Source organism: Tripterygium wilfordii, chromosome 7 (assembly GCF_013401445.1).
Source record: "Tripterygium wilfordii isolate XIE 37 chromosome 7, ASM1340144v1, whole genome shotgun sequence".
Taxonomy (NCBI): domain Eukaryota; kingdom Viridiplantae; phylum Streptophyta; class Magnoliopsida; order Celastrales; family Celastraceae; genus Tripterygium; species Tripterygium wilfordii.
In genome coordinates, this window is record NC_052238.1 from 5496434 (window position 1) to 5515886 (window position 19453).

A 19453-nucleotide genomic window follows, 5' to 3' on the forward strand; every position below is an offset into this window, starting at 1 on the left:
TCCCTCCCATTTGTGATTGCAAATTAGGTTGTTTTGAAACAAGTCAGAATATGCAGCGTTTTTTTTTATCTCTTTCTAAACATAGACGGACGAAAACAGATGGATTTGTCGATTATTTGTGGCCATGGGTGCACCTAAATCATCATCTATGATCTATCTCTCTGACTTTCTATCATGCTCACAATTTTCTCGCCGTTCTTGGGTACAGGTATTCCTTTTCTCCTTCGATTCTTTATAGATTTTGTATTGAATGCTTGCACTTTTGTTTTCTAATTTTTGAAATTGATCGGCTTGGTACTGGTGTTTTGGATTGATATTAGTTGGGTCATGGGTGGTGAGGATTTAATTTATAGAAGAATAGGAAGTGCCACTACAAATAGAATATTATTTGCTCTGTTTCTAAAATATTTTTTTCTACCATGTTAATATGCAGATGTCAAGTGTTATTATGGATGACAATGCTGAGGAATTGACACCTCATATTGGAATGGTATTTAATATGCTAGAAGAGGCTTGGGAATATTGGTCCAATTATGGGAAACAAATGGGGTTTTCTGACGTAGAATGGTCCATGGACCACGGAATAGTCCTTTGAGAAGTTGGAACGTGTTCGGAGGAAGCCAAATCTGAATCGGAATTGAAGTTGCTGTTTTTGGAAATTAAAGTTTCAGTTTCCAACTTTGACCGTCCATAACTTTTGATTCCCTTGTGTGTTTCCTTACTATAATATGTTTCCGAGGACTGATTTTGAAGAAATAAATTTTAGATTTGGAAGGAGATCAAAAAGATGTTGTTTTGTAGTCCAACGGAGTTAATTAAGTTTCCTGTACGTTTTATGTTTCCAATTTTCCAATTCTAGTTTAATGAGGAGTCCAATTAGAGTTTGATTGTTTTGTCAGTATATAAATAGTCTCATAAACGTTTGTAATTGATACATTCAGTTTTATTAATAAAATTCCTTGAGGTTTTCTCAATTGTTCTTGGTGGATTCCAAGTTTCTTGATTTCATCGTGAACGAATTCAAGTGTTCTAGCTTTCGCTTTTGCGTCAAGAAGCGTTTTAACTTCCGCACTGCATCATTTTCAGTGCGAATGGATTTCAAAAATAAGAGTCCAAAAGATGATCAAATTACTAGTAAAGGATTTGTGTGCTCTAAAGAAGGCATTAGAGGAGAAGACAAGCGTCGAACTAGCGGTAACCATAGAGCAGAGACAAGAACTGATTGTAAAGCAAGATTATTTCTTTCACTTGATCGGAAGAGTGGAAAGTACAAAGTATATGATTTTGTTTCTGAACATAATCATTTGCTTCATCTCTCGGAGACTGCATACATGATGAGGTCACAAAGAAAAATAACTGAAGTGCAGGCAGCTGCAATAGATCTAGTATGTGGATCTGGAATTAAGCCCAAAGATGCAATTGAGTTAATGAGTAGGGAAGCTGGAGGGAGGAGTAACCTTGGGTATACCGCAAATGATCAGAAAAACTACTTGAGAATAAGAAGGTCAAAATTCATGGAGCATGGAGAAGCTAGCTCTTTGTGCTAAGGTACTTTCAAGATCAAATAACTAAAAATCCAGCTTTTCATTATGTTGTTCAATTGGACAATGAAATGCAAATCACTAATATTTTTTGTGTTGATGCAAAAATGATTATTGATTACACATATTTTGGAGATGTGATTACTTTTGATACAACATATGGAACTAATAAGGAATTACGTCCTCTTGCTGTTTTCACCGGTTTTAATCACCATAGAACGCTTGTTACTTTTGGTGCTGCACTTTTGTACGCTGAGACAATTGAGACATTCAAGTGGTTGTTTCATAGTTTTTTAGAAGCACACAAACATAAGGAGCCGAATGGTGATCTAAAGGACCACTTGGTATCAACTCTTAGAATAGCTGATTTCTTTGACAATTTTTGAGAGGGTAATAGAACAGAAAAGACAAAAGGAGTTGGAGGCAGAATTTGATTGTAGAGAAAAAAATTCCTACACGACGATTCAGAAACTCTCCATTTTTGAAGCAAGCTGTACAAGTGTACACGCCTAAAATCTATGCATTGTTTCAAGATGAAGTTGATTTGGCAACAGGTACAAGAGTGAAAGATGTCAAACAAGACCAGCCAATGCATGAGTATTATATAGAGAATTTAAGAGATCATAGGGAGTACACTGTATGGCATACTCCTTCGAATGAAAGCTTTTCTTGCAGCTGCCGTATGTTTGAACATGTTGGGTTTTTATGTTGTCATGTTATACGGGTTTTGGATCGTCTTGGTATTATGTCGATTCCCACAGCTTATATTTTGAAGAGACAGTAGAAGAGAATGGTAACTTGGAGAGTGCTAGAACCTATAGAAGAATATGTCCTAGGATGGTTAGACTTGCCTCTCGATGTAGTGAAAATCAAGAAGCTAGTGCCCTAGTGGAGAGAACATTGAAGGACTTGGAAAAACAAGTTGTAGAGGGACAAGTAAAGCAAGTGCCAGTGCAAGGGCAAGGGCAAGTGCCTCAAACTAATAGTTTAATGGAGGAAGCTAAAGGTTTTAAAAAGCGGGAAGGACGTAAAGCTAGCAAACGACCAAAAAGTTTTATTGTTACTTACGTTCTTAAATTGTTGTTGATCTTAGGTACACTCAATGCAAATAAGGCCCTATATTGGTGCATCAAATGTCAATCAATTGAGTATGGAGGGACTTGGCTTTCAACCTCAAACTAATTTGAGTTACAACTTGCAAGTAAGTTCTGCAAATATGAATAATACAAAATGTAGTGACTTTCTGAACGATATACTGATTTTGTTTCTATTATCAGGATATTGCACATTGGCGGAATTTGGCAATTCTTGGAAATTTTAGCACGATAAATTTAGCACAATTGCAAATGACTTCAGAATATATGAGAAGCTTCGGAGGAGTGCCAAGACCGTCATCATCGAACATATGAAACATTTTTGTCCTGTGATATGTGATTCTTATTTTGTTAAGGAAATTGTAATTTTTGACCATTTGGCCTTTGTTTTATCTAAATATACTGTGAATGTTAAGATTTCATAGCAATTGTTTGGTTCTTCCATTTGTTTTCTTCTATGAGACCAGAAGGTATTGGATCAAAACAATGAAATTTGACAAACATATACAATAGTTCAATTTCTAAATCAACTATTTTGATGATACAAATGGTGGCATAATTTCAAGTAATAGATCTAGTAGAAGACAGGAAGGTTGAGAGGTTATGCATTTTTCTGTGACATTCCCATGAAGTCAAACACAAAGAAGAACAATTGTTCAGGACCTTCAGGTTCTTCGATAGTGTCAAAACTGGATATGTTTGCTAATGAACATCAAACCTACACAATTCTACGGCGAGAGACCCAGAAAAAACTCGATTCGGCGGTTAAGTTACAGAAACAACCTACTTGGCAGTTGAACAGAGAGAAATAGAGAGGGAGACAGAGGAGGGGATGGTACTTGAGAACGGCGTCGGCTTAGAAGGCATTGAACTTGAAAAAATCTGACGGAAGATGAAGCCCCAGTGATAGTATTTGTTGGAGCCATCAGAGAGATGCGAGAGCGAGAGCGAGAGCGAGAGAGAATGAAGAGATGCGAGAGCCATCAAAGACTAGACTTCTTTCTCCTTTTGTGAGTAACATTATGGATTACTTACGTGGCTCTTATTTTAACAAATAGATCAAATGGATGGCTGATATCATAACAAAAACAGAGGTTGCTATTATTCTTTAATAACAGCCTACCCCAATCCCTTTGCTCTTAAACCCTCACGAAGAACTGATTCTAGTCTAGCGGCAGAGGCTCAAGCTTTCCTATTTGGTATACAGCCTGGCTACTCAATCAAAATTCTCTCTTCAATGCTTTGAATTTTTCTTCTTTCAAAATGTCAAAACTCTATATATATTTATTATCAGTATGCGTAATATCAGCTAATATTTCTGAAGCAAGTCCTGATTATTGGACAAAGAGTGTGCTTATGATGAAGCAGAAGAAACATATGATAAGAAAAGAAGAGGAAGACATGTTTGCCATTTTTGTTTATCCCTGTTGGCCTGTTTGTTATCTGAACATTTTGGTGAAGAATGATTGGTTGCATACTTGCATGTGTATGTCTATGCAATGCAAGCTATCAGAGTTCAAAGTTCGAAATTTTTTATCACTCAAACATATTTCTTGGAATTCTCATGGGAATAATCCATTTAGGAGTTAGGACAACTTCAACGCACCATAACTTTGTTTTTTTTCTCTGTTTTTTTTATGTTTGACGTTGAGATAATATACACCTCTTTTTTTTAAAAAAAAAAAATTCCATATATTCACAAGAATTTTTTTTAAGCATAAGGATTTAGGATAATTATCCTTTACGGATGTCCGTAAACTCTTAACTGTTGGATTTGACCAACGGCTGAGATTAAAGTTGATAAAAAAAATTAAAACACTAAGTTTGATTTATGTTCGGGTCGTAGACAATACGTAGGATTCCGGTGACTATTTTGGTCAAAAGTTGGTGGGGGAAGGTACGTCTCGCTGAGACGAGTCGAATGGTACCATCAGTGCTCGGATCGACGACGGGAATAGTGGGTGGTGCCACCCTTTCAAGCTGAATTTCCAACGTGATTCAAGCTGCGGCTGGTTAGTAAAAGTTTGTGGCAATCGGGAGCTTCATTTCAGTCGGTTAGTCGTCTGAAACGGTGGTTGGATGACGATTTTGGATGTTGGGATGCTGGAGGTGACTTGTATTCTAATTTTTTAAAAAATTTCATAACCTTTAATCTCAACCGTTGGTCAAATCCCAATGAGTGAGATGAAAGGGCTAAACTTTAAAGTTTACTGGGGTCCATTTAGATAAAATTAAGAATCCAAATATTATTTCAAGCTTAACTTATACACGATAAACACAGGCAAATATATACAACTTGTTTTAACAGCCTAACAGTGTATATGGTAAACAATCCTATCACTTTGTTTGTTGCACGTTAATCTTCATGACTGGATAACTAATTGTTGAAGATAAGACTGAAGGCTGAAGCTTCTCTTGTGAAAGATCAATGATCTGTAGAGATTTGTTCACTTCTCCGTTTGATGATGTTGATCTGATAAGGATAGGAGTAAGCTTGTAGTTGAACCATCTTTTGTCTTGAGCGAGTCTCACCTGAAGCGAACATATCACCAAGTATATCTCACTTTGAACCATTTGAGGACCCATGAGGAACTTCCTTATCTCTCCACTGCCTTATCTCTCCATATTGTAACCTTATCTCTCCATGAAACTTCATCATCTTCGTGGTCCTCATCCATATGATGTTTGGTTTGGTCAGTAGAGGATAATTCGTGGATTCATTTTAGAGAAGCTATGCCAATATTCATTTGGATATTTACTATTTAGGAGATGCAAATTAAATATTCATATATAGCTTACACACTAGGAATTACAACACCTAGTTTAAAAGCAATCACTAAACATTGCCAACATACAGTACCTCAATGTGCCAAACCAGAGCAACAAACATCATTCATTCACTTAGATAGAAATAGACGACAATTTCATAACTAATTGAACTCATAAACACCCAAACTAACATTTCCATTGCAGCAGTAAATCATAAAAACGAGCCATGACCAACCAGTCGAGCCATCTCAAGGTCCATTATGGCGGATTATTCCCATTCTCTTGGTTAACTCCAGTACCACATTTGCTGCCAATTTGAATTCCGTTGGCACCAACATTAACAGTACATCCATTGTTAGTAACTGCCTGCATTCCATTACCATTAACAGTACCACTTTCAGATCCACCGGCACCATTTTTAACACCTTGAATACCATTACCACTATTCGAGATATTGTTGTCCCCATTACAACCATTACCTTCAACACCTTGAATCCCATTACCAATATTGGAAACATTTTGGTTCCCACTACAACCGTTACTTTTAACAGCTTGAATCCCATTACCATTATTATTAGCATTTTGATTTCCATTTCCACCATTGTTGACAACGGTTTGAGTTCCGTCACCGTTATTGGAAGCCTGTTGTGATCCATTACCGTTATTTGAGACAGTTTGTGATCCATTACCGTTGTTGTCAGCTTTCTGACTACCGTTCCCGTTATTTGTAACGTCTTGAGTCCCGTTACCTTTGTTATTCACAATTTGGACCGACCCACCAGTACTATTGTTGGTAACTGTCTGCTTCCCATTGCCACTGTTGTTCACCTTCTGATATGTGAACGCGGAGTTTGGAGATGGAGGTGTCATTTGTACTACGCCTGAAGGCGGAGTGTCGCCACCGGTTGCAGAACCGTCGTGGCCTGAGACGCTGCGTTGTTTATCGGTTTTACTATGGTCATCATCTTCATTTTGGTTTCCTCCCCAACCAACTGCAAAGAACATTATTTATCTTAAATTTATAGTATTTTGAAATAGTTAGAAATGATATGCAATTGAATGCAGAGGACGAGAGAGATTACTTACAGTCTTGAGGAAAATTTGTTGATAGTAGTCTAGAAGAGACACAGTGTGGGATGGAGAGGAGGACCGTAATATTAATCAAGAGGAAGCAACAAATGATGAGGGAATTAGATGAAGCCTTAATCCTCAACATTTTCTCTCCTTCACCCCTAACTAATTTAAAGCCTTATACCCTTTTAGAGCTCCTACTGTTACTTTGTTACATGCTTATATTATATATGTATATATATATATATACACACACCTCATACCATACTTGGGCTCGCCTTGGTGGGCCTGACTCAAATTTGTTGTTGTGTTCAAGTTCCAACCTCGTGGGTTGAAGGCTAGACACTAGTGAGTTGTGAGGTCCCTATAGCGTTTTCTTGGAGAATGGGTTTCTTGGACTTGAGTGTTGACCGTCCAATCACGACTGGCTGTCACCAGATTGACCATATTGACCTTAGCCACCGTGTAATGACCTTCATGCAGCCCAATTCTTGGGGCAACGTTGACGAAGTCAATTTGTCTCGATTGCATTGGATGATAAAATCATAAGACAGGTCTTTTGTGGATGAGAGTGAATTGGGCCAAGGGTATTTTGGGTTTTGCATATATCAATTTATTTTCAAATTTGCCCTTGAAATTCAGTGAAATCCCAACTGAACCTCCGTCGGTAGCTTTCATAAATGATAGAATGAAACCCTCATGACGTGCTGCCTGTTTGGTGCAACGGATCGGCTGCACCCCGCTCTCTCCATTTCCGCTGCACCGTTTGGTGCAGCAGAAACGCTGCACATTTTGCAGCGGTTTCGCTGCAATATAAGAAGCTCCTTAAATGGGGTCCATGTAATGATTATATCTTTAAGTTTTTATAATAATTAATGTGGGCCCATAATTTTAATAATATATATAGAGTTTTCTATTTAATATTATAATATTATATATACAGTTTTCTAATATACTTAATTTTTTTATAATAAATTATATTTATTAAATTTTAATAAAAATTATATTTATCAGATTACGTATTAAAATAATTTTAATACTTAAGATATTTTAACAGTTTATAATACTTTAAAAATATTTTAACAGTTATAATAATTAAAATAAAGAAATATTAATATTTTATTAATTAATAATTAAAAATATTTATTAATTAATACTTAAAATTAATTTTAATCAGAATTATATTTATTAGATTAATTTTAATATAAAAAACTAATATTATAATACTTTATTTCAACAGTTTTTCCTTTAGCGTCAGTTTTTAGTTCATCAAACACTTCATAACATATTTCACAGCTTTAAGCTCAGCATATTTTTCACAGCATTTCCACTAGCATTGAAAATCAAGATTTCCGCTCTGCCAAACAGAACCCATGGTTTGTGATATTGAACATTTTGGTGAAGAATGATTGGTCAAAACGTTGAAAGTCTATGTATATGTGTATGCAATGCCGGCAAATTAAAGTTCAAAGCCTTGAAATTTTGTTCTTTCAAAAATGTGAACACAATTATAAAAGTGGCCTTCACACTCATCCATAAATTGAGAGGCTAAATTGACTTGAGATTCAACTCATTTGGCTTTGGTTGCCCCATCTTTTGTGGCAAAGATACTCAGTGAAGCAACTTTTGGTCACGAAAAAAGATAGTTTTGAAAAGATGGATATGGCCAAAAATATATTTCTTGGCACTTTGATGGGAAGAAAATATTTTGGACAACTTCGGCCAAACATAATTGGGATAGTTTTATTTTTATTCTTTTATAATTATTTATGTTTGATGTTGACATAATATACACCTCATTTTTCAAATTCCATTCACAAGGATTCATTTTTTATGGCAGATGGATTTAGGAGAATTCTTTTATACGGGCATCTCATCTCTATCGTTCGATCAACCAATGGTTGCAATTAAAGATGATAAAAAATTAAAACACAAAATTTGATTCTCGTTTTGGTCATACACATTACTTTGGATTCCGGTAAGTATTTCGTTCAAGAAATGGTTGAGGAAGGTGCACCCGTTGAATGGTACTATGAGTGACCAAAGGCACATCGGAGTGACGACGGGACGAGTCGACGGTGCTGCGACTTGAAACTCAATTTTTGATATGATTCAGGCTTTGACTGGTTGATAAATATTTGTGATGGTCAGGAGCTTCGTTTGGATAGGTCGGTAATCCGAAACGGTGGCTGAATGGTGTCGTTTTCTTGAACAGTAGGTTTCTTGGACTTGACTTGAGGGTCGACTGTCGACTGCCTGATTCCCAATAGAATGACAGACTTGATCTTAAAGCCACTGTGCAATGAGTCAATGAACTTCATCCAAGGGGCAGCGTAAATCGCGGCGCAAGATTGACCAAGTCAATTTGTCCTGATCGCAGTGGATAATAAAATCATAAAGACAGGTTTTTTGTGGATGAGATTGATTTGGGCCAAGGGTGTTTTGGGCTTTGCATATATAACACATTGACTATTCATTTCAAGAATTTACCCCCATAATTCAATGAAATCCCAAATAAACCTCGGTCGGTAGTTTTCACATAAATGATAACGAGTGGAACCCTCATGACAGGTTCAGTGATAACCAATGGTTTATATAATTTGTCATCACCGAAGGATTGATTAAATTTTATTTTCGTTATCAAATGTTTCGAGTGAATAGCTTAAAGTTGAAATTTGTTCTATTTTGATAATTGTGGGGGACTCGTTTCCATAATCAATGATTTATGTTGAAGGATCATCAACAATCATGCAAAATTCAAAAAGGGTGTTAGAGAACCCTTGACTGTGGAGGTTCCGACCAAGAATACTCCGATGATAAAATCGATGGGGGTTTTCAATCTCAAATCAATCGTGTGTATATTTTTCTTCTCTTTTTCAAGTCCCCTTCACTGGCTTCCCTAGACCCCTTCTTTATAACGGAGGCTTAGACATCCTAAGATTGTGGTTATCAACCTAAAGATAAGAATCTTTAACATGATTAGACATAGATAATTTGTAACAGACGTGTGTCAAAAGTAAGCTATGAAGTTCTTCATTTGTAAGAGGGGAATTGGTATCGAGACGAAGGAAGTCAAAAGAAGTGATGTCAAGGGAGATCAAGAGAGGTTGAAGTCAAGTATGACATAAGAAATTATAGATACAGTATTGTAGCCATACATGCTATAATGCTATGGAGCTATAATTCTGCTAAGCATATAGCTTGGACGATTTTTGACAACTAAAATACTTCAGCCATAAAGCTAAATACAGAGCAAAGAGACTTGCAGAGATGGTTAGAAAGGGCTGACACTACTTGCCAACTGCAACATGAATTCAGGTACAAGCCGCCTTCGTGGAGGAGTCACCGCATCTTTCGAAAGAGCTTCTGCATCATTGGCGTGTACAAAGGTTAATAGGTCTTCGAACATCTGGTCCCTCCCACCTCTCATTGGATCCTGTGTATCATATCAATCAAAGTACAACGAGGAAAGTTCAGAATCCAAAAATGTCTGTTGCAATTCATCTAACATTGCAAATTATCCCAATATGCTACAAATGCTTTCTAAGCGAAAAGCGCTAAGAACAAAATCAGAGCTCCTGACCGAGTCCGGGATCTCCAAGGAATTTAAGTAAGTACAGTTGGCAGAGATACACATAGGCCAAAGAATCCAAAAAGAAGACACATGTGGGCCGATTGGACCTTTATTTTGAGGTTCCAATGTCCTTTAATTATAATGTTCAAACACTTAGCTAATGTATTTTATTGTATTTTAACTTAGTTTTACACTTACAAATATTTCCCCTTGGTTTCGTAGGAATCAGACCTAATTCAGGTAACTTAGAGCACCTTTTTTGGGCATTTTTGCAGTGAGGTATTGGGATACCTCCCAAGGTGTTCGGACACCTCTTTTGAAAAATGAAACAGAGTTTATGACAAAAACTTGATGAAACCCAGGTGTTCGGACACCTTCAGAAGTCGTCTGGACACCTTGTCGGGAACCAACAACTGCAACACATTTTTGAATGGTTTTTTGGGTATTTCTTAATTGTAACCAATGAGGATTGATCTTGTAAGGGTGGTTAGATATTTTTCATTGTAAAAAAAGGGGGAAAACCCTAAGATTTGGGTCTCTACCTCATTCATTAACTCTTGAAGATCTAGTCTCCATTGTAATTTCTCTCTCTCTCTAGGTTTTGTTTAATTCTTGTGATTTTAATTGTAAACATTGATTTTTCTTCTATAAAATTGATGAGTAGCTAAGTCTGTTTTTTAGTTTTTAGTCTCGAACGGTGGGTGCGAGGTTTTCATTGCTCAAGGTATGTTTAAAGAGTCGTAGCTTTGATCTCTCTTTCGATTTTGAGATGGTTGTGTATTTGGGTGCATGAGAATAACATGTTTATTGTGTTTTTGAATTGTATAGTCTAGGGATTCAATTTAATATACTTGAATAGGAATTATTAATGCCCAATGCATGATTTCCCCAATTGATTGAGTTTTTATTGCATAGGTTTAATTGTGTGTATCGATGATGGGATTTTGTGGAATTCATGGAATATGCATGATAGAGTTATGGTTAATTGATCTTAATAGTGTGTTTAGATTGAGGGATTCGAGAGAAGGGAAGGGAATCTTCCCCCTAATTCTCTCACAATCCTTCCTTTTAGTGAAATCTTTATCCCAATCATCTTCAAAAACACTCTTCTTAATTTTTTTTATAAACTATCCAAACAAGAAAATTGGAAGGAAACTCCCTTTCTCTTCCGTCCTTCCCCTCAAATCTCTCAATCCAAACACACTATAAGTGTGAAATCTAGGGTGCTAACAAAGCCGAGCTCCCAAAGGGGAACATTAATGCATAAGAATATATCTCTACCCCTTTGCGTTCATCGTAAGCCAAAAGGCCCGATGGCCTCCATGTTGAAATAGAAGTTTTCATGTCCAATTTCCTTTGTATACGCATAATTAACCTTGAGTATGAGAATCAAATAGCCATCGAGACGGATTAGGGACTAGGTTTATAATTAATTGTTTCAAATCAAATTTTAATTTTGATTACAAATTGCGTATGCTACCGAGTCATTCGACCACCTTTCTTACTTGTCTTTATTTTTATTTTGATATTAATTGTGTTTAGTAGTGTTAGCAAGTTGTTTGCATACCATTCACCATCATATTTGCATTCCTTCCTTGTGGATACGATACCAGACTCATCGGTTTTATTACTGACCGATACCCTACACTTGGGGTAAGTACACGCACTTTTGTGTCGGTCATGGGCACCCTATCTAGAGAAGAAGCTCAGTCAATCAAGTTTAGACTGCCGCAAGATCCTGTAAAATCCCCAATCCTGCCAAGCAAACCCATATATAAACTTCATCAGAGAATGCTTACCTGAACAAACAAATCTGTGTGAGTTTTTCCCTCATACAGTATCGATCGAGCTCTAACACCAACTCTTTGAAGAGATTCGGCGAAATTCGTACTGCAATATGAAAGAACAGGTTAGACTGAGAAGCCAATGAAAACGATTTAGATATGCAGCTTACTGCCAATACAAGTATGAGTATCAAGTCTAATAGAACAACGAGGCAGGGAAGAAGGGTCAGACCTGGCATCTGGTGGAATGGTATAATCAGCACTGCCATGAAAAAGAGTAATGGGAGGCAGAAGTGAAACTGCATTTCTAATATTCGGGTCTTGTACTACGACTTCAGGGGAAAATTTTTGCAAAGATTGTTCCCCTTCCATTATGCTGTGTAAAAAAATTCAGAGCCATTATATCACACAACAATAACGGGGAAAGTGCTGAATTTAGACATATGTAGGGGAATTAAAATATCTACTAAGGGCTACGATTGCATATCAAGGACTCACTGAGGGTTGAAGAATAATGTTACCTTAAAAAGATGGACCGGTGAAGACCTCGACTGTGGAAGTGATCAACCAAATTAAACAAATTGTACCTGTTGAAGACCATTAAGGGCAAACTTGAGAGAAAGTTGAAGAATATTCAAATGGAAACATTAACAAAGAAAGTTATGCTTCGAGCTCGAGGCACAACAGCTATTTCAGATTTTTTTGATATAATCATCCCTATCTGGACCAGTACCTTATTGATGATTTAGAACTACTTCCATTAATATTAAGTAGCCATGAAGAAGCTAACCGCCATTTGAATATGGGAGAAATTCGAAAACATTCACAGAAATACGACATTATTGATTTACCCTCCAGATAAACCGAAATAAGCTTTTAACTGTGAGACGCTCCAAGTATTGCTTTCCCCTTCCCCAGCCTCTTTGATTGCCTGCTCCAGGAGCGTGCAAGCAGCAATGTGTGCTCCAGCTGACTGTCCCATCAGATATATCCTACAGAAATTATGAGTAGGGTAAGCAAAAACAAACCTCCCATCAAAGAAAGAAAGAAAGAAAGAAGAAACAACTTTTCCATTACCTACTAGGATCGCCTCCATATTCAGCAATATTGTTGCATACAAATGAAATACCCCGAGAAGCATCCTCCATCATGTCACTCATAGTTCCCTGAGGGAAATTCCTGAATGTTCGAAAAATTACAAGACTGGGGTAACAATTCATAGCTCTTATTGCAGTAGAAGCACAAGCAGTGATGCTAACTTCATCAAATTATCCACCTAAAAAAAGAATAATGATTAAATTTCAAGCAATGATATTGGATCTGGAATCCATGATCATGGAGTTACGTGAAGTGATCATGGAATGGTCGGCCAATACAAAAATTTCGTTCACAATATAGTATTTCTGCGTATATAACTAGGTGCAACAATTAATAAAAATTTATTTCAACAGAACCAAAGACAATTTAAGTGCATGATCATAAGCTGAACAAGTCCACCGCACATTGACAAGCTTCAACTCCACAGATTAAGTGAAACTACTATTACAGACCTCTATTTCTCTTTGATTCAAACCAAATGTTAAAAGTTTATAGAAAATACACTTGTTATATATATATATATGTATGTATGTATATATCCGGACAAAACCTTCCACTGAGGGAAGTGAAACCACAACATTCAGAGGAAAAAAAACAAACAAACAGAACCTCAGACAAACACTGGTGGAATGCCATAACTTCTATCATTTATTTTCTCTTTAGTGCAAAATTGACTAGCTGTAATATCACCGTAAAGGGATAAGTACAAAAAGAAGTCTTCATTAAGAATAAACATACAACATGGCATGAAGATCTTCAAAGATAAATTGCAGAGCAAGCCTAACTAGTTAGAAAACATCTATTCCAAGAAAAACTAGTATCCACACATTTATGAATTGTACACAGGAATTTAATCATGTCAATCATGAAAAGCGATATTTGGAAACACTTCAACGAAAGGTGATAGCATTATTTAGAGCTCAAACAAATCATACTTGATGAATAAGTAAAAGATCAGTATTGCAAATAAGTGCAAAACATAAATGTATCGTATTCATATCAGTCAACTAAATCTAGAATGAAGGTTATGTATAGACATAGCTAGCTTCTAGTATAACGATAAAGCCAAAACAAATCACCTGTAATCTATACAAGCCACTATGATGCCTCGTTCTGACAACTGATGCCCTAAGAGAGTGCCCCATGCTTTATAACTGCATCAACAAAAATCTCCTTTAAAACATCCAAACAAAGGACAAACAGTTATGAGAGACACTTAAGACATGTAGCATGCAACGATAGTAAATTTTAGTTGATTAGGCATCCCTCCGTTAATCTACATAACTCAAGTGCTGTTACTGAACAACAAAAGACAGACCAAGCAATACTTTTACCGACCTTTTCTCTGTTAATTTGGGAATGATTCTACGCTCCTAATAATGTTATGATAGAACGAATAAAATAATCAAATCATTGTCAGCTTGATCATCTAACTAATAGACCATTTTTCCTGCCGTAAGAGATTCACATCTCTAGAGCCATCATATAAAATGTCCAGGACCACCATATAACCATATACGCAAACTGTTATTTGATCAAGTATATCCGAAGAAAAATAAAGTAGGAAATATCAAGAAGCATGGATCACTCACCCAATAATCCAGGCTCCACCTGTTACAAATGCAATAACAGGTTTTGGCCCATTGCTATTTTTTGGTAGATACAAATCAAGTCTGCACAAAGGAAGTAACGTAGCCTGTCATGCCAAAGCACTTATTGTAGTAAGAATTCACAGACTGAATGAACTCTTATTGACAAAAATCAAATACGTAAGAGATAAACCAAGCGAAAGGCATACCGATTTCTAGGCTGATCACCAAAAACTATACCTCTACGAATCTGAGTAGAGAAGAAATAGTTATATCCAACTGCAAAGGAAAAATGGACTAGTTAAGTTCCATCAAAACCAGATTTTTACAGCTAAATCCAAAAAAATATCAGTTCTCTAATATTGAAAGGTAAAAATGCCATACAAAACCAGTGATATGGGTTATAATTACATGAGAGCAATAATGGGGATTAGCATGGAAAATATATTGTGAATTTTTTACCTTGAACAACACCTGGGAAAAGCAGCAAAGCATAACAATTGAAGGCAAGAAATCTTGTAATCCATCTGTATCCTTCCCTGAATAAGTAAAAATGATCAGGATGCATTCAATGGCTAGAATAGACGTGACAAAGCAATGAAGCATACATAAGAACAACCATTTCTCGTATTGATAAGCTAACCAATCCCCGTCTTCAAACAAATTCGAAGTAATCATGCTTTCATACTCTTACATTAAAAACATTTTAACAGGTTCTAGTAAAACGTAGTGGAGAACTGCTCGAAAGTGCATAGGGGAATCCAAATTGATTGAATTGAAAGGTTTACCTATCATAAGCAAAGTTTTGCATGGAATTGTAGCGGGGGAGACTTCCATGTTATCAGCGGTACCCATATCTATAAGTCAAGCGCTCTTCTAATTTGCCCTAGTAATGAAGGACGATGAGCCAACGGCAATAGAAAGAAACACAAGGCTGGTTATTATTAACTATCTCTTCAACACCTTTAATCTCACTTCCAATTTTGCATTACTTCTAAAATTCCAAAGCGGTTCTTTGTCAATTTAACATTGAACCCTTCTTATTCACATTCCTCTAATAAACTTCAAAAATAATTCAAATTGCACCTCTTTGGAGTAAGGACTTGCTTCCGGTAGCCAAATAATGAGCTCTACTTTGAAAGAGATTATGTTCTGAATATCTATAGAAGGAGCATCAAGGAAACTAAATACTAAGCTTTACACTAAGTTGAAACAATGAACATGCAAGGCTTGCAAGCTATAACTCAAGAACTGTCTATCAATAAACTGAAAGTAACTTTTGTAGCTGATTTAGTCAACGGAGGAATAACCAAAATATCATAGGTACCCTATTTTCACCTTCTGTCGTGCTTCAAATCGGAATAGAAGAAAATGGGAAACAGCACCCTAGCAAATTAAACACTTATGTGAAATGAAAGCTCAAGGCAGCCATAACCATACAATCGAACTACTATGATACGTCAAATAGCCTAACTACAAAAGTCCATATTCTCAATATGGATGGTTGAAACCAACCCCATAGGACACAAGACAGAGCGATCCTTGAAGACAACTACAATGACAAATTAAATGAACTAATAGATCATAAATAGCACTGGACTCACTACTCGCTAATTAATAAATCAAAATGGGTATCAAGAACCACCGCAAACAGAACAAAAAAGGAAGAATTCGTCATAAAACAATAAAACAAAACAAAAGTACCCAAGAAATTTAAATAGCTTCAAACTCAAACGAGTTTCTTCTGCAGCGTGTCCCACGTCCTCGCAAATGGAATGGGGACGGCCATCGTTGTCGGAGAGGAGAGATAGAGAGTTATCGCTGGCAGTCCTGCGCCGACGATGCTGATAGGAGCCGCTAGCCGTAGCCGACTTCGCACTAAAACTGGAATTCCTAGGCAAAAGGGGCTTGATGGGTAAGCTAGTTTCATCTTCAAATGAAGAATAGATGAGGAGACTGGTAGCTGGGTCATCAATAATCTCTGTTTTGAGTATCATTGTGTCTGCAGGGGACACAGAGGTGGGTGGCCCAATGGAAGGCTGTGGATGCTTGCTTGATATGGGTAAGATCTGGGACGGCATTTTTATAGCGAATGATTGAAGAACAAGTGTTGGGTGAGCCAATCTTAATCTGTATTGTTAGGAATTGGAACAGCTAATTTCGGATTTTTCCATCAGAGCAGATAAGGATGAGGGAGAGACTTCGCATAGTTGGTGTTTGTAGTTACCAAAAAACGTGTGTAGCAATTTGCCCCTACAGTGTTCACGCTTGTTGGCATGGAAAGAAGAAGCAATCGAACATGGCAGAATACTTAATCGCAAATGACAGGTAACAGAGCAAGAGAGATGATTGATTGACACTTGGCAGCGCAAGAAAGGCAGAGTAGGTGTAGGCTTATAGTTGTTGTCTAAAAGCAGGTATAAATCCAGTTCTTGTATGACTCGTGGTGTGTTTCTATTTGCCGTTTTTGTCCATTGTTGTGGGGTTGTCGTTTTTCTATTTGTTTTTCCTCTCACCAATATTACGTAACAATAAAGATGTCATCCCAATAATAACTATTTCAAAAAATCCCAGCAGTGTGTATGGCATATATTAATTGAGTGTGATTACATCGTACCAAGGGTCCATTGAAAATCACATCTAATAAATACATGTTACACATTATTAGAATGCTTCTAGGATAGTTATCATAGGGATCTTTATCATTTTTGATTACCTAAACCCTAAACACTTGCTTGGGCTTTATTAAAAGTATGGGCTTTGATTAGTCTAGAACTACATGGACTTGGTTTATTTTTGTGGGAAAGTCTCCACTCTCCAATTTGAAATGGTCTTTTCACTCCTTAATCAATATTTAATGGTTTGAGCCTGTATCTTCATTGCCACGATGGGCTTCGGCCCAATTAACAAAAAAAAAATGACTTGAGAGTAAAATCATGTTAAACCAAGAATGTCTCAAAATTACCAAATTACCCTGACATTAACATGGATACATGTTTACTTACATGACTTCAATCAATCTCATGATTTATAATCATTTTAAACATGTTTCAATGGGTCTTAATGAGCAAAATAGTCCACTCCAAATTGATTGGATTACATGAAGAAGATCAAACCCATAACCTTTAGTTTTGTGAAGGCTTCTTAGAGATATATAAGAGTTTGCCATCAAGTTAAATATAACACTAATTTCAACTTGTTCACGTGATAGCTAAGCTACTATACCAATTACATTACTTGGGTGAAAAAGGCAGAAGTTGCAAATTGCAATGCCTTGCTTTTGTAAATGACAATCAAAAGTACAAAACTAAAGGTCCCTTTTATGCACTTTCTCAACAACAACAAAAAAAAAGTCCCAAAGAAATATGATCAAGTGAGCTAAGCAAGCTTCTCCAATGCATATATGTACATTAAAGTTAATCATTTTAGGAGAAAGAACGATCTTTATTAATCATTGCTCTAAAATGATTAGCATCTTTAATGAAACCTTTCAAAAGTTGATGATAAGAACCCCCACAATAACGGGTAGCCCATTTGAAGCGCTAGCTACCTAATTTGTTGACCTCTATTTTGTAAACTATAGGATATATGTTTAGCATGGGGTGTCAAACTTGTACATTAGCTCACATGTGTATACATTTTTATGTTGAATGGCATTGTTTTTGGTAAGTAAACGGGACGAGAGATTTGAACTTGGATACCACCAAATCGAGTTATGTTAAATTGTTTACTTGCATGCAATGTGATTTAGACTACAACTATCCCCCAACTCAAAACCCTAATCAGACTCAACTCCAAGATTGTGCAATTTATTGCCAAATAGGCTAGTTTTGCTTCCAGCTGAAGTCAAGAGAGATTTGAAAAAAAAAAATTGATCCCTATTGGTAAAGGAGTGGCGGCTGAGTGACAGCAAGTCCCGCTGTAATATAATTTGAAGGTGACAAAAAATTTTATTTTATTTTTAAAAATAATAAATGTGTAGTATTCATCCTAACAAACGTAATGACGCAATGATATGTTTTTTGGTTCAAAATAACATATCATATCCAACATGAAAAATGCATCACAATTTTAGACTATCAGATATAAATTCAAAACATTCGATATCTCGATCGTGATGAGTTTGATTTTTATTTCGAACAAAAAAATACCGTTGAGTTTGCTAGACCAAATATTACATATTTGTAACTTTTAAAAATAAAAAAATATTTATTTGTGCTGTAAAAGAGCTACAGCGGAGTTTGCTGTAGTTTTTTACAATAGACCCCCGACGCCAATGATAAAGACATTGATTAGCTACCATCTTTAATTAATTTATTTTTTTTAACATTGAACGTAAAATTGGACGCTAGTAGGTTGATTTAACTTCAACATCATAGCACTCAATTTAAAGTATCCCTTGGAAGAACTAATTGCCATGCACTTTACTTGAAGAGAGAAGAAAAAGAAGAAGATGAACGTCAGTTTGCTTTTGCATTCCCTTTTTTTGTGTTTGCCATGGCTCTAGTGCTATGTGTCAATATGCACCCTTTTTATCTTTTAAACTAATTTGCGCAATTTTCCTAATTAAATTTTCCCTCCTTTTCGTGATCATGAAATTGATTCACTTTTGTAATGATCGAGTATATATCTTATCGATGTAATGTGTGTCAAACAAGTTTGTTCTAACGCCTAACTTATTCAAGACATGGTCATATCAGATTCCGTCCTTTATAGGGACGGAACTAACATCATATATTAGAGTGGATAAAATTTTGTTCAAGGGTTCGGGCCAGTGCCCCCAAATTTTTTTTGATTCTATATATCACTTGTTAACATTAAGATAAAAAAAAATCATATCTATAAATTTGATAAAATGATTACAATTGCTTTTTCTGAGTTATCATTTTTGGTAATATTGTATAATAATCTCACTAGTTGGGTCATTCATCTA

At 36.2% G+C, this 19453-nt stretch overlaps 3 protein-coding genes across 3 annotated transcripts; 1 reads left to right on the top strand and 2 right to left on the bottom strand.

Annotated features, from left to right (window-relative positions):
- Window positions 1-1091: 1091 nt before the first annotated feature.
- On the top strand, window positions 1092-1547 carry LOC120002514. Its single transcript, XM_038851282.1, has one exon. The coding sequence runs from the start codon at window positions 1092-1094 to the stop codon at window positions 1545-1547; it is 456 nt and encodes a 151-aa protein (XP_038707210.1).
- A 3877-nt stretch (window positions 1548-5424) lies between these two features.
- Window positions 5425-6903, bottom strand: LOC120002834 (cell wall protein IFF6-like). The gene is made up of 2 exons (XM_038851676.1): window positions 6491-6903; window positions 5425-6396 (listed from the first exon to the last, which is right to left on the bottom strand). Exons 1-2 carry the CDS (start codon window positions 6618-6620, stop codon window positions 5663-5665), a joined length of 864 nt encoding a protein of 287 aa, XP_038707604.1. The 5' UTR covers window positions 6621-6903; the 3' UTR covers window positions 5425-5662.
- Window positions 6904-9562: 2659 nt separating this feature from the next.
- Window positions 9563-16937, bottom strand: LOC120001639 (probable isoprenylcysteine alpha-carbonyl methylesterase ICMEL1). The gene is made up of 11 exons (XM_038850051.1): window positions 16225-16937; window positions 14983-15059; window positions 14730-14799; window positions 14524-14604; window positions 14011-14085; window positions 12911-13012; window positions 12685-12825; window positions 12355-12420; window positions 12066-12209; window positions 11849-11939; window positions 9563-9911 (listed from the first exon to the last, which is right to left on the bottom strand). Exons 1-11 carry the CDS (start codon window positions 16599-16601, stop codon window positions 9750-9752), a joined length of 1386 nt encoding a protein of 461 aa, XP_038705979.1. The 5' UTR covers window positions 16602-16937; the 3' UTR covers window positions 9563-9749.
- Between the last annotated feature and the right edge of the window lie 2516 nt (window positions 16938-19453).